The sequence below is a fragment of the Hemitrygon akajei genome, chromosome 19, assembly GCF_048418815.1.
Source record: "Hemitrygon akajei chromosome 19, sHemAka1.3, whole genome shotgun sequence".
Taxonomy (NCBI): Eukaryota; Metazoa; Chordata; class Chondrichthyes; order Myliobatiformes; family Dasyatidae; genus Hemitrygon; species Hemitrygon akajei.
The window spans coordinates 54,849,954-54,877,340 of NC_133142.1; the positions used below are offsets into that span (position 1 = coordinate 54,849,954).

At 39.9% G+C, this 27,387-nt stretch overlaps 1 protein-coding gene across 1 annotated transcript in view; it reads left to right on the forward strand.

The window, feature by feature from the left end:
* dnah1 (dynein, axonemal, heavy chain 1) overlaps window positions 1-27,387 on the forward strand; it is a 367,482-nt gene that overhangs the window by 55,011 nt on the left and 285,084 nt on the right. The window contains exons 12-16 of the mRNA XM_073072534.1: window positions 5,492-5,642; window positions 9,043-9,236; window positions 13,680-13,905; window positions 15,698-15,817; window positions 18,208-18,290. Of these exons, the coding sequence (XP_072928635.1) occupies window positions 5,492-5,642; window positions 9,043-9,236; window positions 13,680-13,905; window positions 15,698-15,817; window positions 18,208-18,290 (774 nt within the window). The remainder of the gene's footprint in view (window positions 1-5,491; window positions 5,643-9,042; window positions 9,237-13,679; window positions 13,906-15,697; window positions 15,818-18,207; window positions 18,291-27,387) is intronic.

Consider the following 27,387-nt stretch of genomic DNA (forward strand, 5'->3'; position numbering starts at 1 on the left):
TTAAATGCATGGCCTCTGGCATGAGGCATTTCAACCTCTTGGAAAAAGATATTGCCTGACTACTCTATCCATGGCTCTCATAATCTTACAAATTTCTATCAGATCTCGCCTCAGCCTCTGTCACTCCAGAGAAGACAACTTAAGTTTGTCCAACCTCTCGTTATAGTACATGCCCTTTAATCCAGGCACGCCTAACCCTCTCCAAAGCCTCAACACCCTTTCTATAATGGGAGACCAGTACTGAGGCCTTCCATTAATCGTGGTTGACTATGGATGTTGCGTCTTATAGCAGTCTGTATTGTTGCAGTGGGTCGATATGCAAACCAGGAGAGTACAATATGGAGAGCAAGCTGTTACCAATGCAGCAGACTCCTCCTCACCACACAGCTGATGAATCCAATACAGGTTAGAACCAGCGACATTGCAGGAGTTGTCATTCAGCTTTGAACTCAGTGTATTGGTTCCTCTCCAGTTTAGGAGCATCCTGTCCCTGCCCCAGAAAAGGTTTCAATTATTAAAGAACCTGAAACCCTGCCCCACACCAGTTCCTTAGCCAATCATTCCTCTGTACTATAAAACCATTCCTGTCTTCACTAGCACATAGCACTGGGAGTAATTCAGAGTTTACTACCTTGGATGTCCTGCTCTTCAGCCTCTTCCCTAACTTTCTATATTCACTGCGCAGGACCTCTTCCCCCTTTGTACGTATGTCATTGGTGCCAATGTGCACCACAACCTCTGGCTGCTCACCCCCCCCCCCCCCCTGAGAATATTTTGAAGCTGCTCTGAGGCATCTTTGTCCCTAGCACCTGGGAGGCAACACAGCAACCTAGTGTCTCTTTCATGGCCACAGAATCTCACATCTATCCTCCTAACTATTTTGACTTTCGGGTCATATTCTGCATGGAGGCCGGTGACCAGTGGACTCAGGTATCTGTTCTGGGACTCCTACTCTTCGTGATTTTTATAAATGACCTGGATGAGGAAGTGGAAGGATGGGTTAGTAAATTTGCTGATGACACAAAGGTTGGGGGTGTTGTGGATAGTGTGGAGGGCTGTCAGAGGTTACAGTGGGATATTGATAGGATGCAAAACTAGGCTGAGAAGTGGCAGATGGAGTTCAACCCAGTTAAATGTGAGGTGGTTCATTTTGGTAGGTCAAATACGATAGCAGAATATAGTATTAATGGTAAGACTCTTGGCAGTGTGGAGGATCAGAGGGATCTTGGGGTCTGAGTCCATAGGACACTCAAAGCTGCTACGCAGATTGACTCTGTGGTTAAGAAGGCATACGGTGCATTAGCCTTCATCAATCATGGGATTGAGTTTAAGAGCTGAGAGGTAATGTTGCAGCTATATAGGAGCCTGATCAGACCCCACTTGGAGTACTGTGCTCAGTTCTGGTTGCCTCACTACAGGAAGGATGTGGAGACCATAGAAAGGGTATAGAGGAGATTTACAAGGACATTGCCTGGATTGAGGAGCATGCCTTATGAGAATAGGTTTAGTGAACTCGCCCTTTTCTCCTCGGAGCAACGGATGATGAGAGGTGACCTAATAGAGGTGAACAAGATGATGAGAGGCATTGATCATGTGGATAGTCAGAGGCTTTTCCCCAGGGCTGAATTGGCTGGCACGAGAGGGTATAGTTTTAAGGTGCTTGGAAGTAGGTACAGAGGGGTAAGTTTTTTACACAGAGAGTGGTGAGTGCATGGAATGGGCTGCTGGCGATGGTGGTGGAGGTGGAAACGATAGTGTCTTTTAGGAGACTCCTGGATGACTACATGGAGCTTAGAAAAATAGAGGGTTATGGGTACCCTTGGGATCAATAAAGTATGTCTGTCTGTCTGTAAAGCATAGGCAGTTCTAAGGTAGGGACAGGTTCGGCACAGCTTTGTGGGCTGAAGGGCCTGTATCGTTTGTATGTTTTCTATGTTTCTCCTATCATTATCGCTCTACTTGACTTTATCCTTCCTTGCTGATCCTGAGAGCCAGCTACATTGCCACTGCTCTGCGGCTGCTGTTGCTGTGCCCTGACAGGTCTTCCCCCTCCCTCCCAGCAGTATCCAAATGGGAAGGAGGGAAATGGTCACAGTGGAACCTTGCACAAACTGTTTACTCTCTTTATTCTTCTGTTGGTCACCCGTCTACTACTGAAGCCTGCACTCTGGGTGTGATCATCTCATTAGAAGTCTCATCTATGAGGGTTTCAGCCTTCTGGATGGTCCGGAGTGCATCCAGCTCCAGTTCTAGCTTCCTGATCTTGTCAGTCGAGAGCTGAAGTTGGGTGTTTTCCACAAATGACAATTGATTCTAAGTCAATATTAATTTTGAGTTCAAAGTCTGTGGGAATTTGTTAACTAAAATATAAAAAGTAGGTACAAAGTATAGTTAATGTCTGAAGTTTCATCATATATCAGTTTGAATTTCATTGAATGATAGAGTGGACCTGAGAAATTTAATGGCATACTCATGTTATTATGTTTTTATGTTCTTATTCTGCATGTCTCATCAGTGAATTTATTAGAATTTAATTCTCTTTAATCAATAGTATGTAATAATGTAAATAGTAATAAGCAGCACCCACTGTAAATAACTTCACTCTTACTGATTAGATTCATATTACATACGAAAACAGAAAGACAAAGTAGCTCATTGCCAAATTTTATTTTTCAAATTTTATGTATAATAGTAGTCTCCATGTAAATAGAGATATGGAAGTATATCAAGATCCACAGCTTGCAGCTTTGGATAAGTTTCATACAATTAAAAGTAAACAAAACCTTTTGAACAATCCAAAGCACTTGAAGTTAACAGAAACTAGCAGACTAATTACTAGATATCAGGACAAAGACCTTCAGGTCCTTTCTGCTGATTGTTGAGTTGATAAATGGCATTGCTGACTGGATTACCAACAAAGAGTAGCCATCTCTATGGCAGGATGTCCGAAAATGGTGATTACATGCTGAGTATCATGGAGTACAGGTAGTCCCCGAGTTACGAACGTCCGACTTACAGACAACTCGTACTTACGAACCGAGGAAGGAGAACGCCATCCGCCATTTTAAGTCATTGCCATTGACACTGTGTTGAGTGTGTAAATTTGTATTTGGCTTAAATTTTTCTCAGCAAGATTCACCCTGACCCTGCACCCCACCCCCCCACCGTTCCTGTCAGCTGGTGGCACAGTGAGATCAGCGCCAGGCTCGAGAACGGAGGTTCCCGAGTTCAATCCAGTGACTCCCGTACCATCCGTGCCGGGTTGATGTCAAACTCGCAACTCGACCTAGTAAAAAAAACCCACTGCTACCTCCAATTTAAATTTCCACGCGGAATATTGTGGAAGATCAAATACCTAAACCCAGCACAGCCCCCACTTGTCCCATTTAACCTGTCTCAGTGCAGTGGACTTTAGGACCTGGGGAAATTCAGTGCGGTGGTCCTTAGGGCCCGGCGGAGGTCAGGACCTGCCGCCCACATTGTTTCTGTTCTGTTGACGGGAAGCAATCGCTATTGAAAATAAAGTGGAAATAATAAAGCATTTGGAAAGAGTTGAAACGCCATCGGTCATTGGAAAAGTGTTAGGCTACAGTCAGTCAACGATCAAAACAATTTTAAAGGATAAAGTGAGAATAATGGAGCATGCGAAAGGCCCTGCCCTGATGAAAGCTACAATTATTACTAAGCAACGCAGTGGTTTAATTATTGGACTACATACATTTCTTAAGTGTTTTATATGCATAGAAAGGTAAAAATATATACTATATATTAAGACAAGTGTTTAACTAACTGACACTAAATAATACCGGATGTACTTGTTCCGAGTTACGTACAAATCCCACTTAAGACGGACTCAGGAACGGAATTCGTTCGTAACCCGGGGACTGCCTGTATATAGAAGGTCATCACATTAGTGATTGGTGAGCACTTCTGCCAGATTGGCTACCATCAGTTGCAACTACAAGTTTACAGATTTTATATTACAATCCATCGTGAAGAAACTCAGTACATTTTACTATTTTAAGAACTTTGCACAGATATAAATTATTTTTGCCTGCTAAAACTTTCTCACTCATCCTTGAATCAAGCTTCAACACTTTAGCTTAATTGCAATAAACAGTCTTTTTCAGCTGGCTGTCACTTCACCACAGAATCACAGAAATGTATAACACAGAAATGGGCCCTTTGGCCTACCTTGTCCATGCCAACTGTAATGCCTATCTATTCTAATCCCACTTGTGGGATTGTGCTCTGTGGTTTTGCTATCTAAGTACCTGTCCAAATGCCTTTTAAATGTAATTATTCTTGCTTCTGCTACCTCGTTTGTGCAGCTCGTTCCAGTTATTCACCAATATCTGTGTAAAAGTTTTACTTCTCAAATCTCCTTTAAATTTCTCCTCTCTCAGCTTAATCATGTGCCTTCTATTTCTAGACTCTCCTGCACTGATATAAGGATTCAGACCATCAATCCTGCCAATGCTTTAAATCTCTGTAAGGTCATCCCTGAGCCTCCTATGCTCCTATGAATAAACCTATTCTATCCAATCTCTGCTTATAACTATAGCCCTTCATTCCAGGTAACATCTTGGTGAATCTCCTCTTCACTCTCTCTATTGCTACCACGTCCCTCCTGTAGTGTAGTAACCAGAATTGTACACGATATTTTAGGTGCAATGTAGCTAATGTTTTCTAAAGTTGCAATATGCCACACTAACTAACTCTTATACTCAATGCCTTGGCCTAAAATGCCAAGCACATGTCCTTTTTAATGACCCTATCTACCTTTGTTGCCACTTCTAAGGAGCTGTGAACTTGCACCCCAAAGTTTCTCTGGTCCCGGCCATTACTCCCCAACAATGGTGAGTCCTTGCCATTACTCTCCTGCAGTCCACCACTTACTACAGATTTCCAGTCAGAAAAGAACCCATCCACCAGTACCCTGCTCCATCACCAATCCAAGCATACAGTCATACAGCATATGTACTCTTGGCTATTGCCACAACTTCATTTGCCAAACATTCAGCTACTTTGTACCTTTATGATGGATTAAGTGTTCATTGAGACTGGTGTCATCACCTGCATACTTCAGAATTATTAATCAGCTGCAGACTCGAAAGATAGTATAAAAGTGCTTCAAACAAGGCTGATATTTATTCATTTTTTTAAATCTCTGCAGGTGGTTCGATGTATTACTCCTAATCCCCAGTCATTGGAAATTTCAATGAAATACCGTTATTTACTTCACAGTCAGTTGGTTATAGTTGTCTTTAGAAGGTGATCAGATTTAAGTTTACAGCGGTCTCAGATTAAGTTGCAGGAAAAACAATGGGAGGAGGGGGAAGCATATATACTTTTTTTTAAACCAGTCAGGTGCCAGTCCTTATGAGAGTTGTGGAGTCATCTGTTCATGTTTGTAGAACTTCATTAAACATTTTGGATTTAGTTTGTTGATTCCTTAAATTTTAAAAATGTTTGTTCTTGTGTTTTACAGGCCCAAAAAGATGCCCATTTTTGTTCTGGACCTTAGTCTTGATAAGGGCAAGGTGCATTTTAGTACACCATTGGAAAAATTTAAGACTGTTACACTGACTCTATTTGATAAAGCCATCACAGCCACGCAATTTGTTCCTCATATAGAAAAGGTAATATTGCCTAATAATGTTTTGTGTCGGAATTGAATGCTGAACTTCATCCTGAAAATTTAATAGGTATATATTCATGATGATGTGCACTACCTTCCCATCATGACTACCTTCACACTGATGAAGGTAGAGCAGTAGATGTAGTGTATATGGATTTCAGCAAGGCATTTGATAAGGTACCTCATGCAAGGCTTATTGAGAAAATAAGGAGGCATGGGATCCAATGGGACATTGCTTTGTGGATCCAGAACTGGCTTGCCCACAGAAGGCAAAGAGTGGTTGTAGACGGGTCATATTCTGCATGGAGGCCGGTGACCAGTGGTGTGCCTCAGGGATCAGTTCTGGGACCCCTGCTCTTTGTGATTTTTATAAGTTACCTGGATGAGGAAGTGGAGGGATGGGTTAGTAAGTTTGCTGATGACACAAAGGTTGGAGGTGTTGTGGATAGTGTGGAGGGCTGTTAGAGGTAACAACAGGACATTGATAGGATGCAAAACTAGGCTGAGAAGTGGCAGATGGAGTTCAACCCAGATAAATGTGAAGTGGTTCATTTTGGTAGGTCAAATATGATGGCAGAATATAGTATTAATGGTAAGACTCTTGGCAGTGTGGAAGATCAGAGGGATTTTGGGCTCTGAGTCCATAGGACGCTCAAAGCAGCTGCACAGGTTGACTCTGTGGTTAAGAAGCCGTATGGTGTATTGGCCTTCACCAATCGTGGAATTGAATTTAGAAGCCGAGAGGTAATGTTGCAGCTATATAGGAACCTGGTCATACCCCACTTGGAGTACTGTGCTGAGTTCTGGTCGCCTCACTACAGGAAGGATGTGAAAGCCATAGAAAATGTGCAGAGGAGATTTACAAGGACGTTGCCTAGATTGGGGAGCATGCCTTATGAGAATAGGTTGAGTGAACTCGGCCTTTTCTCCTCGGAGCGACGGAGGATGGGAGGTCACCTGATAGAGGTGTACAAGATGATAAGAGGCATTGATCGTGTGGATAGTCAGAGGCTTTTTCCCAGGGCTGAAATGGTTGCCACAAGAGGACACAGATTTAAGGTGCTGGGGAGTAAGTACAGAGACGATGTCAGGGGTAAGTTTTTTACTCAGAGTGTGGTGAGTGCGTGGAATGGGCTGCCGGCAACGGTTGTGAAGGCGAATACGATAGGGTCTTTTAAGAGACTTTTGGATAGGTACGTGGAGCTTAGTAAAATAGAGGGCTATAAGTAAGCCTAGTAATTTCTAAGATAGGGACATATTCGGCACAACTTTGTGGGCCGAAGGGCCTGTATTGTGCTGTAGGTTTTCTATGTTTCTATGATCTCATCTTGAAGAGGTGCCTCAAGAAAGTGGCATCCATCATTAAGTACCCTCACCATCTGGGACTTGCCCTCTTCTCGTTACTACTAGAGCCCAAAGACCCACACCCAATAATTTAGGAGCAGCATCTTTCCCTCCACCATCAGATTCCACAAACCCATCAACATTACCTCATTGTCCTTTTTCTCTGCACTTTTTATTTTGTTTTGTAATTTGCAGTATTATGTTTCTACACTGTACTGCACAACAACAAATTTCATGTCACATCAACGATAATAAATCTGATTCTGATTATGACTCCATGCACTTGAAGACCCTTTTTGCTTTCCACATTACTGTATTGATAAGAATGTATATTTATACAAGCATTCATCATGGAGACAAACATCTTTGAATCTTATGGGAGTGATGGTGGTTGAAAATAGATGGGGAGGTGCAAATGTGAATAATGAGAGTCAATTGATAGCATTATTAAAGGAATGTTTTTTTAAAAGAAGAAGGTGCATTATAAAGAAATCCATTGAAAGGCAAATTAGTGGCCCATGGTTTGACCTAGTGGTGGTGGTGCAGAGATAGGGAACATATCAATGTGACCAAGAGGATAGTGGAAGCTTTCCTTGGTAGGTTAGAAGAATCTGGTAGAAATAGATGAGGATAATGATGTGGGACTTCATCACAGAAATGATTCATGTTTTACATTAGTTGGTAAGGGGTGAACTAGGAAAAGATGATAAAAACATTTTTAAAATATATCCTACAAAATCTAAACTTAATGTGAACAATGACTTTGCCTGAGTTGGGTAGCTTCTTATTATAATGTTAAAAGTGAGGGAAGGTAGGAACTCCTGCACTGTAAGCTATCACGGACTTCTCATGTTTCTTCCTTTCTTGAATTCCTATTTCACACATCCCCACCCCCCAGCACCATTTATCTGGCTTTGTATGCCTAAAAGTTGGTTCATCTACAGTGTTTTCCAGTAATGTTTAAAGCCATTAATATGGAACATCAACTTTGTTTCTCTCCTCATTGATGCTACCTTCCTGCTAATTCTGATGTTAAATGTACTTCTTTATTATTACAAATATGATAGTTATCCTACAAATTCCATTATTACAGAAATTAGGTGCAGAGATGCACTTAAACTGTTGACTCATTGAATGGACATTTTTAGAGTTTCATTGTTTCATAGCTGGGTTTACAAAATCTACATCATGAATCTTATAGAATACAGTTCCAATATTAGCTTCAAGTTTCATTCACTTGGAAAATTCTTGTTAATAAGTTTCAAGTGAATGAAACTTGAAGTTAATTCATTTCCTTAAAAGGCTAACCAAGTAAAAAAATTATCCTCAGATGCTCTTGTTGAACTATTGATGAATTTCAGCTCCATAGTTCAGTACTATTGGCCAGTTTCCTACTGCTCCCAAGCACCACCAGTAATTTACAATAGACTGTTAATCTTGTCTATCCGGATCATTGAACTCGAGCAGACAGGGAAAACCAATATAGTCACGGGGGATTATGTAATCTTCCACATTGACAGCACTGAGGCTAGTGTTGAATATCTGGAACAGTAAGCAGCAGCACTCTTTTCTGCACCACAGTGGAATAATATTAAGTTTTCTCATTAATATATACGGTACTTGGAACACTGTTAGCACTGTGAACAAGTATCAGAATCACATTTATCCCTGACTTATATGGCATAAAATTAGTTATTTTTGTGGCAGTAGTACAGTACAATGTAATAAAATTACTATAAATTACAAAAACAAGTAAGTTTTATGCAAATAAATGGAATAATGAATAGTGTTCATGGGTTTTTGGACCATTCAAAAAAATTAATAGTGGAGGGGAATAAGCTATTTTTGAATTGTTGAGTGACCCTTTCATTACAGTGTCCCATTCCTCATGTTTTTGTATAGCTTTCCCCTCATTCCCCTTAGTGAATCTGTTTACAGGCTCCTGGCATAATTTAGATTGATCAAGTAAGTGAATGTACTGTATATGTGAGAGTGATGCCTGAGGTTACTGAGTTCCCATAGTTGAAGCCGTAATATTTCAAAATTATGTTGCTTAGTTTATCCTAGAGGAGATGTTTCAAAGTGGAACACCTTTACTGGAGTCTGTATGGCACAATGAGTCAACTGTTCAAGAATTACGTAATACAATAAAAAATGCCATGAAGAAAGCTCTGATACCCATGAATAGCTATGCCAAGGAGTATGAGAAATTCATTGAACTCAATGATCTGGATATTGAAAAATATGTGAGGTCAGTGATCATATATCACATTTATTTTTATTAATAATGTTTATACTGTAAGTTTGTTTGGTATGTATGTGAATACTGGATCTTACATAGCAGAAAGATCCTTGATTTCTATACTGACTCTGAGTGAGGCTGACTGAGCTTAGTTTGACAGCCATTGGTAGTTTGACATGTCCAAATGAGGGAAATGGAAAACTGAATATACTAAATCTAATTTAATGAGTTCTGCTGTGACAGTTATGGGAAAAATATGCTCACAAGAGATTTTTTGTTTAAATGTATTTCATATTAAAATGTGCATTTATTAAAACATGAGGATAAGGACTGTGGAAACTGAGCAGCTGAAGGAAGCAAAAACATTTGAATGCAGCAGGTGCTTTTAGAGTCTTAGGGAAGTACAGCACAGAAACAGGCTCTTTGGCACATCTATTTCCTGCCAAAAACCATTTAAACTGCCTTCTCCTAACGACCTGCACCAGGACCATAGCTTCCATATCCCAACTATACATGTACCTATCCAGACTTCTCTTACACGTTGAGATCAAGCTCGCATGGACTGGCATTGTGCTGGCAGCTCATTCCACACTCTTGCAACCCTCTGTGTTGCCTCGGGCTGTGGAGGCCGGGTTATTGGGTGTATTTGGAGTGGAGGTTGATGGTTTCTGGGCATCGAATATTAATGGAAGAGGGCAGCAGAACGGGATTGAGAGGGATCATAAATCAGCCATGATGGAATGGTGGAGTGGACTCAGTGGGCCAGGTGGTCTAATCCTTCTGCTGCAGTGCCTATAAAAAGTATTCACACCCCTTGAAGTTTTCACGTTTTACTGTTTTACAAATTGAATCACTGGATTTAATCTGGCTTTTTTTGACACTAACGAACAGAAAAAGTCTTTTGTGTCAAAGTGAAAACAGATCACTACAAAGTGATCTAAATTAATTACAAATATAAAACATAAAGTAATTGATTACATAAGTATTATGACACACCAAATCATCAATGGTGCAGTTGGTTTCAGAAGTCACACAAGTAGTTAATGGAGATCACCTGTGAGCAGTCAAGGTGTTTCGATTGATTGTGGTAAAAATACACTGTATCTGGAAAGTCCAACTGCTGGTGAGTCAGTATCCTGGCAAAAACTACACTATGAAGACAAAAGAACATTCCAAGCAACTCCACAAAGGTATAAGATGATTAGAGGCATTAATCGTGTGGATAGTCAGAGGCTTCTTCCCAAGGCTGAAATGATTAACATGAGAGGGTACAGTTTTAAGGTGCTTGGAAGTAGGTACAGAGGAGATGTCAGGGGTGTTTTTTTTTAATGCAGAGAGTGGTGAGTGCATGGAATGGGCTGCTGGTGAGGCAGATGCAATAGGGTCTATTAAGAGACACTTGGATAAGTATGTGGAGCTTAGAAAAATAGAGGGCTATGGGTAACCCTATGTAATTTCTGAAGTAAGTACATGTTCAGCACAGCATTGTGGGCCGAAGGGCCTGTATTGTGCTGTAGGTTTCTTGTTTTTCCTCATGTTCCCCTTGAACTTCTCACCTTTTATCCTTAAATTATGACCTTTGGTTGGAGTCCCACCCAACCTCAGGTGAAAAAGACTGCTTACATTTACCCTATCTAGACTACTCATGAATTTCTATCTCTATCAAATCTCCTCTCAATTTCCTACGTTCTAAAGAATATAGTCCTCACCTATTAAATCTTTCCTTATAACGTAGGTCCTCCAGACCTGGCAACGTCCTTGTAATTTTTCTCTGCACTGTTTCAAACTTGTTTACATCTTGCCTGCAGGTAGGTGATCAAAACAGCACACAATACTCCAGATTAGGCTTCACCAATGTCCTGTACAACTTCAGCATAACATCCTATCTTCTGTACTCAATACATTGATTTATGAAGGCCAATGTGCTAAAAGCTTTCTTTACCACCCTATTTACCTGTGATGTCATTTTCAATGAATGATGTACCTATATTCCCAGATCCCTTTGTTCTACCACATTCCTCAGTGCCCTACCATTCACTATGTAAGACCCACCCTGGTTGGTGCTACTGAAATGCGAAACCACACAGCTGTCTGCATAAAATTCCATTCTGCCATTTTTTCAGCCCATTTTTCCAGCTGATGCAGATCTCTCTGAAAGCCATGATAACCTTCCTCCTGTCCACTACACCCCCAATCTTGGTGTCATCCATAAATTTGCTGATCCAGTTAACCACATTATCACCCAGATCATTGACAAACAACAATGAACCCAGCACTGATCCCTGCAGCACACCACTAGTCACAGGCCTCTGGTCTTAGGCCTCAAGTGTTAGTCTTGGAGCAGTATGACAAATGCACCAAAGCTTTCTACTAAGGTTACTTGCCTATATCTCTACTCAGGATTTGATACCACCTTACCCACAACCTGCAATTACTACAGTCTATCTGCAACATAGAATACGCTTAACTTCCATTCTCTTTAACCCCAACCTGAGAATCTCACTGACTTTTCAAACTATCCAACATTCTCCCCATATATCTGCCATCTCTTCAAACCTCTCAGCTGCGGTTTCTCATTCCACAAGTGTTGCTCCCAAGCCACAATCTCTCCAAAACCATTACTTTCCTTGACTTCTGATCTCTTCAGCCCTCATCTCGACCTCTTTGCTTATCTCCCTTTCATCCCATAATTATATGGACAATGTATAGTCTCTTCAGCCGTCTACAATTTCCCCATTTTCTGGGACCAGCAATTTCCTTTGACCGGCAATTTTTCAAATCTGCAATGTTTTCAAAAAAGTAATTCCGATAGCCTAGGAATGACTCTCCCTTTAATAGGCCACCACATCCAATTGATATCCAGTCCTTTAACTAGCCAGATACTGCCTGGGAAACAGAGGGAGAATAAAAAATCAAGCTACAGTATGTACATTTGCAGATACCCCAGCCTCAACTTCTATCCTGCCTGTTCTGTAAGTCCATTGAATGTCTACATTTAGAAAAACATCATCAGAAATTTGATGATATAATTATTTTTTAAAGCACCGTGCCCAAATTGCTATATGTATTGATCACGTTTTTCAGATTATAGAGTACCTTGTGCAAATTGAAACATTTCAAAGACAACATCAAGATCAGCCTGAATAAATTCAACATTACATCTGAAATCTGGAAAAACATTGCACTCAATAGATACACCTGAAAGAATTCTGTTCAAGGGAGCTGTGCTACATGAGATTGACCTCCGCTGTGCCACAGAGAACAATCATAGTTGTGAAAGGAGGGAATGAGCAACAAAAAGACCCAACCACTCACTGCAGCATGTTCTCTCTTGGCTACATGGCACCAGAATTTGTAGATCTTTGGTTGGCCTTTACAGCCACCTGAAGATCTGCCTATAGGAGAACATCTTATCCGACTCAAGCAATTGCACCACCACTACAACAATTGATAACCTGGAAGAGATACTGGTTAGCATTCAGTATATATTCTTTCCTGTGTGTGCAATTGAAGTACATTGTGACCATGATTGCAAATCAGATCTAGACTTGAGCTATTTAAAGTTATTATTGATTGTTTAATTGGCGATCCAATCAAAGGAGAACTGAACTCTGAAGCCCAGGAGATACTCTAGAGCAGGGGTTCCCAACTTTTTCATGCTATGGATTCCAGGTTGGGACTCCCCTGCTCTAGAGCAAAGCATATGCACAGCAAAGATTCAACCCCCTACTTTGCAAAGCCATTTGCAAGTCAGGTTTTCAAGAGCTGCTGTCTTCAGCTCCATTACTAGTGAAGGTTAACTATTAGCCTCCATTAATGCAATGCCAAAATCAGAAAAATGCTTCCCACTTACCTCTACAAACAGTTCTAAAGGCATCAAAGCTGCTTGAATATATGCAGCACAAAGCAGTCTGATGGATTGCCAACTTTGTTATTCACCTTGAACTCTCATGATGTTGTGGGGGTGGAAATGGACTCTCTGACGATGGTGTCTGAAAAGAGGATGCTGTCCAAGTTGCATGCCATCTTGGACAATGTCTCCCATCCACTCCATAATGTACTGGTTAAGCACAGGAATACATTCAGCCAGACTCATTCCACCAAGATGCAACACTGAGTGTCATAGGAAGTCATTCCTGCCTGTGGCCATCAAACTTTACAACTCCTCCCTCGGAGTGTCAGGCACTCTGAACCAATAGGCTGGTCCTGGACTTATTTCCACTTGGCATAATTTACATATTATTTAATTATTTCTGGTTTTATTTTGCTATATTTCTGCTCTATTCTTGGTTGATACAACTGTAACGAAACCCAATTTCCCTCGGGATCAATAAAGTATGTCTGTCTGTCTGTTGATCCATAAAAGGTAATTTTATTTATCTATTCTTTTCATTTAGTAGGGCTTCTGATTTCAATATTTGTGCCTTTTGATTGTTTGTTGCATACTATTAGCACCTTTGGCAATCAAGATCCAACGGTTCAAGAAGTAAAACATGAAGTGGAAATGCACTTGAAGAAAAAAAGTCACATAGAAAAGTCAATTCCTAGTAATATTATTATTGGACCCTTTATAGTCAACGTGGAAGCATTACGAACCAACCTTGCCAAGAAATGCAATAGCTTGGCTCAAGCTGTATTAAAAATGTTTGCCAAAAAGCTTCACAAGCAAGTGGAAGATGTAAGTCTTTAAAAAAAATAAACCTTTCAATTTACTCTGCTACTTTAACAACTGTTATCATTTAATTTCAAGCTGTTTATTAGTCTAATTCAAGGGTGATGAACCTATGGCATGTGTGCCTAAGAAGGCAGATGTAAGAATTTTGTTGTTACATAGTATACAGTGCCACCATGAAATCTTTAAATGCCCACCTATAAAAAACTTAAAATTGTCTTTTTAAAAGATTAATGTTAATAATTTTAAACAGGTTTTCAAAAATGCTTCACTTACAGTATTTCAATCTGTCTCTGTTATACTTTTATTCATGGTAAAACAATGAATACACATAAATACACAACAGGACTCACTCATTTTCCTTCAAAATTTTCATAATTATTGTTACTAATTCCTTAATGATAATTTCTGCTCAAATTGTCCATGGCTTGTGAGAGAAATTATTAGAAGGTTATTGCCAGTATTCTCAAAAGGTTTGTCACCCTTGATCTAGTTTATTGAACTGTGTTAGTTAATTTTATTGATGCATTTCTGAATCCAGATCTACTGCTGGTTCTTTGTCTTCGTACGATCAAATTTAAAAGCAAAAGTATAAATTCCACAGATTTGTACATGAAAAACTGATTTATGATTTGTTATACATTTGATGAAAAACAGATTATAGTGGAGTATAAATAGGAAGCTAATTAGTGCAGTATAAATATAAAATAATACTGTATACTTAAAGAATGTGTTCGGATACATTCTAAGCATGGGTTAGGAATGATTTACCTTTGAAAAATGGATGGTTCAGGTGTATAATTAATAATCTGTATAAAGTCCATCCTCCTATTAAAGGAAGATGAATGTCGGAATGGAGTTTTCTATGCAAAGTGCACCTTTGTTGTGCTAATAGAGTAATATTTTTTGGATAGAGAGTCCTTTCTATCCTCTCGTGTAGGGTGCTATATAGAATCTAGTTATTTCTTTATTTCTCCACCCCCCCCAAATGTCCTTGACTAAATTTAAAGCATGCTTAAAAATGAAGTGAGATATTTGACTCATGGAGGAGATCAATATTCAAAACTGATGTGCTTATGGTACTGATATATGCTTAATAATAACTTATTTAATTTTTTTGAGAAACTGAATGGAATAGGCCTTCTGGGCCCTTCAAACCATGCTAACCAGCAATCCCCTGATTTAATCCTTGTCTAATCATGGGACAATTTACAATGATCAATTAACCTACCAACTGGTACGCCTTTGTTGTGGTACTGTGGAAGGAAAGCGGAGCACCTGGAGGGGAAACCATACAGTCATGGGGAGAACATATAAACTCCTATAGGCAGCAGCGGGAATTAGACCCAGCTGGCTTGTACTGTAAAGCATTGTACCAACCACTACGCTTGTTTAGCTAAAAAAGACATTAGGAAGGTAGGAAACAGCAATGTATGAAATTGGCATGTAAATCTTTTGGAAAATTAGATTTTTTTAAAAATTTATTGAGCTACAGCATGGAATAGGCCTATCCAGTCCTTCGAGCTGCACTGCCAGGAATCCCCTGATTTAATCCAAGCCTAATCACAGGACAATTTACAATGATCAATTAACCCATGCCTTTGGACTGTAGGACAGGAGGAAACTGGAGCACCCAGAGGAAAACCACACAGTCATGGCGAGAAAGTACAAACTCTTTACAGGCAGCAGTGGGAATTGAACCCAGGTCGCTGGTACTGTAAAGCGTTTGGTAACCACTACACAACTGTGTTGTCCCATGATTTTGCGGTAAAGATTTTGTGTTCTATTTATTCTTTAGCTCAATGATGATTTCAAAATGATCAACAGAAAATTGTTTGAGAAGGCTAACACTATTGAAGACTTGACAGATCACCGAGAATGGATGAAAAAAATTCCTGAACTGCTGAAAACAAATGAGGTACAACTATACATTGGATCTAGGGAAGACGTTCCAGTCCATCTGTCCGTTTCTTCCATGTACTATCTATCTCACTTTGGATTCTGTTCCACTCATTTAATTTCCAGGGAATTTCCAGGAAAAGTTCTACGTGAAAATCTCTTCATCCAAAATGTCATTCAATTAAACCCCAGATAGTCACCATAATTTGTATCTCTTCTATTCAGTGTGATTGACTATCCACTTCCATAGCTATAGACTGCAGCCCTCACCTTCTTCCAAAATCTAATCAGCAACACAGAAACAGGGTCATAGGAATAGTACATGTGATATTTTCACCTCTTTCAATTCCAAATTAATGTCTTCCTAAAATTGTTAACATAAATCTTAAATAGGTATACATTTATTTTGCATTTTACAGTCCTCATATATAATTCATCATTACTATTCATTGGACTATAATTCCTCTCACTGGATCAAGTAATAAAATAATGGCTGGAGGCAATGAAACTCAAACTGTTCAGAGCAAATTGATTCATTCAGAACCATTCTGAACTTATTAGAGACCTGTTAAGGATAATCAAGGCCAATATTTCTGGCTCTTTAAAGATGCTTGTTTCATTAGACCTATGGAAATGGGAAGTGATAAAAGCAAGTTATTAATTTTTCAGCTGTCAGTCTCCTCTTGGCCAAAATATTTATGTGGCTAGTCCAGTTCTTTATTGTCATTGGTGATTCAAATTCATGTGGGTGGGGTACAAGGTGATTGAAGATTTGTTGATTTTCCCCTCTTCTGTAGGAGATAAACATTACACAGCAATTGCACAATGGAAATATTTTCTAACTATTCGCACATACATGTCTTCCTTTCCTCTATTTTAATCCCTTTTACTCTCTTAATGGCAGACTATTCTAAACAGTGTTTATTTTTTTGAATAAAAGGAGTAGTTTGCCTTTTGTGGTTGTAGACTGGCTCTTGTGAATCAGCCACCTGCATATGTCAAGCATGATATTCCGTTCCACAGACTTATGTGGAGCTAAAGGTTTGCTTGATATATATTAGGTTACAAAGCTGTAACCCTTAGTTCACCATCATCATAATGTTTTTTTTCATTGTTTGTTTTAAATTTGGGTGTGGAGACATAGAGTCACAGATTTGTCCAGTATATATTCAGCCCAGCTGTTCATGCTGATCATCGACGTGAAAGCCATTTGTCCACATTAGGATTATATTCTTATATGCCTTTTCTATTTTTTCTCTCTAAATACCCTTTAAACATACATAGTTAGTGTATCTGATTCCACGACCTCCACTTGCAGTGTGTTTTAGGTATCAACCACTTTCTGTGTTTTTTAAAAAAAAAACCTCATATCCCCTTTAAAACTCCTTTCTCTCATCTTTAACCCATGCTCATTTGCTTTTGCTACCTCTCCTATGGGAAAGAAATTTTGACTGACTACCCTTTCTATGCCTCTCAGAATCTTATATGCCTCCATCAGGTCACCCATCAGCCCTTTTCGAACCAAGGAAAACAAAGCTCGCAAATCTAAACTCTCCCCATAACTAAAGTCCTCCAATCCAGGCAATATTCTCGTGAATCTTCTCTGCATTCTCTTCAGTTCAACCATGTCCAATCCCAACTTGGCATTGTTCCACTAAAGCCCCTTCTATTTGCGGAGATTGAATGTTGGCAGGCTATTTAATTATGGAGGCAAATATCAACCATGCCGATCCTGACTTACTGTAGATTGTTAAACGTAAAGCCTGTTCATTGGAAGCCAAATTTATTATTTTTCTCATAAGCATTTTTAAGGGATAAAAAAAGGGAAGTGTTTGAAATACTCAGTGAGTCAGACAGCTTCTGTGGAGCGAGAAAGAATTAACATTTCTGTTCAAGGATTCTTCACCAGAATAAATTATTTCAGGGAATGCAGCTGGGTGAAAATGTCTATCAAAGTCTTTTAAATGTCACTTTTACTTAAAATTATTTATTGTCCTGGACTTTTATATGGTTAATTATTTTTAATTATAGAGCCTTTGTCATATTTTAAAATAGTGTTTGAGTTTATCCCTGCATGCCTATTCCCTGAGTACATGAACATTTTCCAGAAGAAAAAATCAGTGGCAATGGCCCTGTTCAGTTCCTCTCATTCAGGTTTAGAGATAAAAATAATTATAGAATAATAAAATAATTATTATTACCTTAGCAGAGAATTTACTCAAAGGAGACCAGTCTTTAACCTAGAACCTTCCAGTGGTTTGATTTAGTAACACAGTAACATAATACTTTAATTCCTATCCACCAGATGCTAATTTTATGTGTTTATCTAAGTGAAGGAATTAACTTTGTTCTTTGTAAACTTTAGAAAGTAACATGATTTTATTATTTTTATTTATTGTTCCACTGTAGGAAATAACGAACAAAATCATGGTTGAGTATGATATTTTTGACGAATTCCTGTACAATCTAACAGATGAAGATTTTGCAGATAAGTAAGTATAACAAGGTTAAAATTATGTAAAGCTCCATGTGGTATCTTTTGGAGTTGGTCCCTTAGTAAATACGCACCCACCTGCTAGTAGCAACATGGTAGAATTTCACCAAACAATGCCAGTAAAAAAATACCACAGTCATTCCTCCTTCCCACAGTCAAGGTAAGGTCATCTTTCCACTCTCTGAAAGCATTACAGAGGGTAATCTAAAGCTAAGAAAAATGACAATGAAGTGTGGGAGATAATTGTTATATTTTAAAGAAAAGCATGATTTGATTGTTGATCCCGTGTAATGATCTGACAGCTGCCAGTGTTGGATGGTACACAGATACATCTAAATTCAAAATCCAGGCATATTAACCTGTTTAGGTGACCGGAGTCTGCTACTTATTGCTGGGTTGTGTGGAAAAGGCTATTGTCATGAAGCATCAGGATGAAAAACAGCCAACGGTGCTGTAAAAATACACATCATTATAGCTATTTCAAAGTTCAAAGTAAATCTATTATCGAAATGCAGTACATGTATCTCACCATATACTATCCTGAGATTCATTTTCTTGTGGCCATTCACAGTAACTACAAATACAAACAACAGAATCAATAAAAAACTGCACACGATCAAAGACTGACAAACAATTCAGCATTTGTTGAGTGCCTTGATTAAGCTGGAAAGACTCCTGCATGCTTGCTGTGGACTGAAAAATCACAAAAGAAAGTATATAAGACATTAGAGCAAAGTTAGGCAATTCAAGCCATCGAGTTTGCTATTCCATCTTAGCTGACTTAATGTCCCCCTGGACCCCATTCTCTCGTCTTCTCCCTTTAAACTTTAATGCCTTACTAATCAAGAACTTAACAACCTCCGCTTTAAATATACCCAGTGACTTGGCCATCGTAGCCATCTGCGGCAATGAATTTCACTGTTTCACCACTGTCCGGCTAAAGCAATTCCTCCTCATCTCTGTCCTAAAGGGATGTCCTTGTATTCTGAAGCTGCAGCCTTCAGGTCCAAAACTCCCTCATCAGAGGAAACATCTACTCCATGTCCACTCTATGTAGAACTTTCAATACTTGATATGTTTCAATGATATCCCACACCCCCCTCCCCATTCTTCTAAACCTCAGCAAGTATAGGCCTAAGGTCATCAGACACTTCTCAACTATTAACTGGTACATTCCTGGTATCATTCTTATGAACCTCACATTCAAGTTCAAGTTCATTGTCATCTGACTATACATATGTACAACCAAATGAAACAATATTCCTTCAGACCACGGTGCACCCACAAAACATATTTCAAACACAGCACCCAAGCCAAAATGTTACCATAAATAAGCTAATAAAGAGATCTCCTCTGGACTCTCTCCAATCCCATTATATCCACTCTTGTGGCCCAAAACGTCCCACAAATCTCGAAGTGCAGTCTGACCAATACCTGATAAAGCCTCAGCATTATACCCTTGCTTTTATATTCTCATCCTCTCGAACTGAATGCTAACATTCCATTTGCCTTCCTTATTGCCGACTCAGATTGCAAGTTAACTTTCAGGTAATCCTGCACGAGGACACACAAGTCCCTTTGCAACTCTTATTTATGACTTTTCTCCCTATTTAGTAAATAGTCTAATCACAAACAAGAGAAAATCTGCAAATGTTGAAAATCCCAGCAACACACACAAAATGCTGGAGGAACTCAGCAGCCAGGCAGCATCTATGTTGAGACCCTTCACCAGGACTGGAGAAAAAAGATAAGATGTCAGTAAGAAGGTGAGGGCCCCTGACGAAGGGTCTAGGCCTGAAATGTTGACTGTTTACTCTTTCCCATAGATGCTGTCTGTCCCTCTGAGTTCTACCAGCATTTTGTGTGTGTGTATTGCTTAGAAAACAGTCTAAACCTTTATTCCGTTTAGCAATGTGTATGTCCTCCACTTTCCTCCACTGTATTCCATCTGTCTCTTCTTTGTTCATGCTTCTAATCTGTCTAAGTACTTCTGCAGACTCTCTGCTTCCACAGCACTACCTGCCAGCTATCTATCATTGTTTTGTCTGCAAGCTTGGCTACAAAGCTATTAATTCTATAATCAAAATCATTGACATGTAACGTGAAAAGAAGCGGTCCCAGCACCAACTCATGTAGAACAACCCTAGTTACTGACAGTCAACTATAAAGGCCCCATTTATTCCCAGACCACCTGCTAGTCAGCCAATCTTTTATCCATGCCAGCATTTTTCCTGTAATACCATAGACCTTTATCTTGTTAAGCATCCTCGTGAGTGGGCCCTTGTCAAAGGCCTCATGAATATCCAAGTAAACATATTCACTGACTCTCCTTTGTCTATCCTGTCTGTTATTTCCTCAAAGAATTTCAACAGATTTGCCAGGCAAGATTTCACCTTAAGGAAACTTCAGACTATTTTATTATGTGTCTCCAAGTACCCCGAAAATTCATCCTTAATAATAGATTAAAGTATCTTACCAACCAGTGAAATCAAGCTAACTGGCCTATAATTTCCCATCTTTTTCCTTCCTCCCCTTCTGAAGAGTGTTGTGACATTTGCAATTTTCCCGTCCTCTGTAGCCTCTCCAGATCTAGTGATTCTTGAAAGATTACTACTAATGCCTCCACAATCTCCTTAGTAATAGCAACTACATTCAATTCTGCTCCCTGACACTTTCTAATTTCAGGCATACTGCTGGTGTCTTTCACAGTGAAGACTTGACGCAAAATAATTAATAAATTTGTCTGTTATTTCTTTGTCCCCCATTGCTATCTTTCAGAGTAATTTTCCAGCAGTCCAATATCCACTCTGTCCTCTGTTTTACTCTTAATGTACCTGAAAAAACTTTTGTATCCGTTGTTATATTATTGGAGAGCTTACCTTCATATTTAACCTTTTCTCTCCTTTTGACTTTTTAGTTGCCTTTTTTTGTTTTTAAAAGCTTCTCAGCCCTCTAACTTACCACTAATTTTTGCCGATTATATGCCTTTTGCTTTGATGCCATCTTTGTTAAGCAAGACATGATTCATTCCCCCTTCAGAATAGTTGTTTACTGGGTTGTATCCATCTTGCACCTTCCAAACTGCACATAGAAACTCCAGTCATTAATCTGCTGACATCCCTGCTAGTATCCACTTCCAATCAACTTTGGCCTCTTCATGCCTCTGTAATACTGTAATACAGATACATCTGATTTTAGCTTCTCCCTCTCAAACTCCAGGATAATTCTATCATATTCTGATCACTGTCTCCTAATAGTTCCTTTACCATAAGCTCCCTCATCAAATTGGGTTAATTGCACCCAATCCAGAATTGCCTTTTCCCTAGTGGGCTCATCCACAAGCTGCTCTAAAAAGCTATCTTGTAGGCATTCTACAAATTCCTTTTCTTGGGATCCAGCACCAACTGAATTTTCCCAAACTACCTACATATTAAAATACCCCATAACTATCGTAACATGGGCCTTTTTACTTGCCTTTTCTATCACCCATTGTAACTTGTACCCCGCATCCTGGCTACTGTTCAGATGCTTGTATACAACTCCCATCACTGTATTTTACCCTTGCAGTTTCTTAACTCTACTCATAAAGATTCTACATCTTCCAATCCTATGTTACATCTTTCTAAGGATTTGATTTCATTTTTTACCAACAGAGCCAACCCACCCACCCCCCACCTCTGCCTACCTGCCTGTCCTCTCAATACAATGTGTATCCTTGGATGTTCGGCTCACAACTACGATCTTCTTTCAGCAGCGACTCAGTGATTCCCACAATATCATACCTGTCAATTTCTAACTGCCTACAGAATCATCTCCTGTATACTGTGTGCATTCAAATATTGTTCCTTCAGTCCTGCATTCATCACCTATTTCAATTTTGTTCCCAGGTTACCAGAAGTTAAATTCTTATCCCTTTCTAAGCTTCTTGTCTTTTTTTATTTACTCTGGAGACTTTCATCACCTCTCCCTCATACTCCTTCCCTATTACTTTATCCTCACTTTTCCAATCTATTGAACCTACTACTTAGTTTAAAGACACACTTCAACTCATCCCACTGACTGCAGTTTTGCCATCTTTCCTCATAGTCTCAGTACATACCACATCTACTTGCATACCGTCTTCCTCTGCCCTATCATTGTGTTCCTCCCCACAGTAAAATTAGTTTATACCCTCTCCAACAGCTCTGGCAAACCTGCCCACAAGGATATTGGTCCCCCTCCAGTTCAGGTGTAACTTGTTCTTTTGATACAAATCATACCTTCCCCAGAAGAGATCCAAATGATGCAGAAATTTGAAACCCTGCCCCTTGCACCAGTTCTTCAGCCACACATTCATCTGCCAAAGCATCCTACTACTGCCCACAGTGGTGTGTAGCACAGGCAGCAATCCAGAGATCACTATACTTTCAGGTCCTGCTTTTCAGCTTTCTTGGGTAGAAAGCTTATATTCTTATGTTTTCTCTAGAGAACCTCATCCCTTTCCCTCGCAAAATGTAGCACGACTTGTGGATGTTCACCCTCCCTCTTCAGAATCCTGTGGATTCAATCCAAGATATTTCTGAACCTGGCATTTGGGAGGCAACATACCATCCAGGTGTCCCTCTCATGTCCACAGAATCTCCTGTCTGTACCTCTGACTATGGAATCAACTATCACTACTGCACTCCTCTTTTACTCCTTTCTCTTCTGAGCCACAGTGACAGAGACACGGTTGCTGTGGCTTCCCCCTGATAGGTCATTTCCCCCTCCCCCCCCCCCCCGTGACACTATTCTCCAAATCAGAATACTTCTTATTGAGGGGAATGGCCACAGGGGTACTCTGTGCTGATATATCCTTCTACATAAAGGTGAAAGATCCAGTGGTAAGATTTCAAATGCAAAAAATGAGATATAGTGATAGAATTTTCATTAAGGGATTTTGTGGTTGAATTTTATCACCCACTTTTCATTTATGCCACCTGCTTTCTGATGCTGATGTTCGGAGGGAATTAAGTGTGCTTGTACAAAATCGCTAGAAACAACAGAATCCTAATTATATGAAGAATATGGAAGCTTTAGAGAGGGTGCAAAGGGTGGAATGGCACCGCAGCAACAACCTGGCACTCAACGTCAGTAAGATGAAAGAGCTGATTGTGGACTTCAGGAAGGGTAAGACGAGGGAACATATACCAATCCTCATAGAGGGATCAGAAGTGGAGAGAGTGAGCAGCTTCAAGTTCCTGGGTGTCAAGATCTCTGAGGATCTAACCTGGTCCCAACATATTGATGTAGTCAAAAAGAAGGCAAGACAGCATCTATACTTTATTAGGAGTTTGAAGCAATTTGGTATGTCAGCAAATACATTCAAAAACTTCTATAGTTGTACCGTGGAGAGCATTCTGACAGGCTGCATCACTGTCTGGTATGGAGGGGCTACTGCACAAGACCAAAAGAAGCTGCAGAAGGTTGTAAATCTAGTCAGCTCCATCTTGGGTACCAGCCTGCAAAGTACCTAGGACATCTTCAAGGAGCGGTGTCTCAGAAAGGCAGTGTCCATTCCTAAGGACCTCCAGCACCCAGGGCATGCCCTTTTCTCACTGTTATCATCAGGTAGGAGGTACAGAAACCTGAAGGCACACACTCAGTGATTCAGGAACAGCTTCTTCCCCTCTACCATCCAATTCCTAAATGGACATTGAATCTTTGGACACTAACTCACTTTCTTTAATATACAGTATTTCTGTTTTTGCATGTTTTTAAAAAATCTATTCAATATACATATACTGTAATTGATTTACTTGTTTATTTATTATTATTTTTACTTTATTTATTTTTCTCTCTCTGCTAGATAATGTATTGCATTGAACTGCTGCTGCTAATGCTAAGTTAACAAATTTCACGTCACATGCCAGTGATAATAAACCGGATTCTGATTCTGAGACTTACCAGGATGCTATCTGGATTATAGAGAATGTTTTATGAGGAAAGTTTAAGTGAACTGAGGCTTTTCTCTTTGGAGTGAAAGAGGATGAGTAGTGACTTGATAGAGGTGTATAAGAAGCATAGATCCATGGAAAGCAGAGACTTATTCCCAAGGTGAAAATGGCTAATAGCAAAGGGAATGTGTAATGTTCTGAGCTGCGTATATCATTGGAAAGGCGAGTGATCTCGGGGTATGGACCAACAGCTGAAACTATGATATTATAGCCATTAGTGAGACTTGGTTAAAGGAGGAGCAGGGCTGGCAGCTCAATGTTCTGGGGTTCTGTTGTTTTGGATGCGACAAAGCAGGAGGCATTAAAGGAGGAGGGGTGGCTTACTGGTCAGGGAAAATATCATGGCAGTGCACAGACTGGAAAACTCATCTAGTGAGGCATTGGGGTGGAACTAAGTAATAGGAAAGGTGTGACCACGTTCATGGGCTATATTAGACACTACCCAACAGTCCAAAGGATTTATAGAAATGAATCTGTAGAGAGATCACAGCTATTGCAAGAAACATAAGCTTGTTACAGTAGGTGATTTTTAACTTTCCACGTACCTGCTTGTATTCCATACTGTGAAAGGACTAGATGGGATTGAATTTGTCATATGTATTCAGGAAAGTTCTTAATCAGTGCATAGAAGTCCCAATGAGAGATTGTATGATACCTGATCTGCTGTTAGGGAATGAGATAGGACAGGTGTCTGAAGTTTGTGGAGGGGAACTTTTTGTGTCTAGTAATCACAATGCCGTAAGTTTCAAAGTAAATATGCAAAAGATAGGTCTGGTCTATGGGTTGGTTTCCAAATTGGAGAGAGGCCAATTTTAATGCTATCAGAAAGGATCTGGCAAGTGTGGATTGGTACAGGTTGTTTTCTGGCAGAGGTATACTTGGTAAGTGGGAGGCCTTCAAAAGTGAAATTTTGAGAGTACAAAGCTAGTATGTGCCTGTTAGAATAAAAGGTAAAGATAACAGGAGTAGGGAACCTTAGTTTTCAATACATGGTGAGGCCATGGTTAAGAAAAATAAGGAGGTGCATAACCAGGCAGGCAGGAACGAATGAGGTGCTTATGGAGTATAAGAAATGCAAGAGGTCACTTAAGAAAGAAATCACGAAGATCAAAATAAAGCATGAGGTTGCCCTAGCAAACAAAGTGAAGGAGAATCATAAGGGATTCTACACATATGTCTAGAACAATAGGAATGCAAGGGGAAGAAATGGGTCCTGTGGAATATCAGAATGTTAATCAATGTGTGGAACTAAAAGAAATGCGGGAGATCTTAAATGATTTTTTTGTATCTGTGTTTACTCAGGAGATGGGCACAGTCTATAGAAATGAGGCAAGGTGGCATCAACTTCATGGACCTTATACAGATTACAGTGGATGAGATGTTTGCTGTCCTGATGCAAATTAGGGTGGATATGGTGTTCTCTAGGACCCTGCGGGAGACAAGTGCAGAAATTACCGAGGCTTTATCAGAGATATTTAAATTATCCTTAGTGACAAGTGAGATACCAGAGGATTGGAGGATGGCCAATGTTATTCCGCCGTTTAAGAAAGGCTGTAGAAATAAGTCAGGAGATTACAGGCTGGTGAGCATGACATCAGTAGTGGGAAAGTTATTGGAATGTATTCTAAGGGAATGGATATACACACATAGCACATAGTACTGATTCATTACAATGTAGTTATTCAATTCTTTATAGAAATATTTTTAAATGACAAAAATTCAATCTAAAGAACACTTAAAACTTCTGAAGAGCAGCTGCCATTACAGTAAACATTCAATCAGCCAATGAGAGCGCTTTACATATGCTCTGAGCCACTCATAGCTAATCACGTGTTAGTTCACGCTCTACCTCCTCCACATGTGTAGACATTCTTGCTTCCTCGCCAATTTATTCCATTTTCTTCACCCATAATGTCTGGAAAACAACCTCTAACTTCCAGTGAGGGTGGTACATATATGATGTCTAGGAAAAGCATCAGCATGGATGTGATATGGTGGTTGGAAGCTGGTGGGCATAAGGTTGATATTGGTGCCTCTTTAAAATTGGCTTCAAAAATTGGCAGAGCAACGCACCCTGGGTGAACCGGAGGACATGGATGGAGAAGAGGAAACACCAGCAAGAAACCTCACCACAAGCTTCATCAGCTCTTGCATCACCATGATCACACAAATCATGAATTAGTTAATAAATAATGACCTGACTGGGAGCAAAGCAAGAAGGCAAAAAGCGATGTTCTCAACATGATTTCCTGCTACTGAGAACTGCTTCATGAGAGGAAATTTAAGAGAAGGCAGTCAAATCTTGACGCCTATTTGAAGAAGAAACCAACATTAGAGGAGGACCCACAGCCTGGTCTCTCCTTTAAGATGTAATCACCACCTGCCTCCTCCTTTGCTGCTGTAATGTGTTGCTGCTCCACTGATGTACAGGTTAGGTCTGTTTGTGTGTTTGTTACTCCACAAATTACTGTGTATACAGAAAATAGTATATATCTCAGGTTTGGTTATTTTTATCCGGCACACATGTCATAAGACCATAAGACATCGGAGCAGAATTAGGCTATTCAGCCCATCGAGTCTGCTCCGCCATTCCATCATGGCTGATCCCGGATCCAACTCAACCTCATACACCTGCCTTCTCACCATATCCTTTGATAAACTGACCGATCCAACTTCCCACTCACTTTTGCGTCCTTTTATGTCCTTTCCTTGGCTTCTATGCAGCCCTTAACTTCTCTTGTCAGCCACGGTTGCCTACACCTGCCATTTGAGAACTACTTCTGTGAGACCTATCTGTCCTGCATCTTGTGAACTATTTCCAGAAACTTCAGCCATCTGCTTTGCCATCATCTCTGCCAGTATCCTCCTCCAAACCACGTGAGCAAGCTTCTCTCTCATGCCTCTGTAATTCTCTTTATTCTGTTACAATATGGATACATGTGACTTATCCTTCTCCCTCTCAACCTGCAGTATGAATTCAATCACTGCCTCCTAATGATTCCTTTACATTAAACTCCCTCGTAAGATCTGGGTTATTACACAACATTCAATCTAAGATAGCCTTTCCCCAAGAAGGCTCAAGCACAAGCTGCTCTAAAAAAGCATCTCATAGGCATTCAA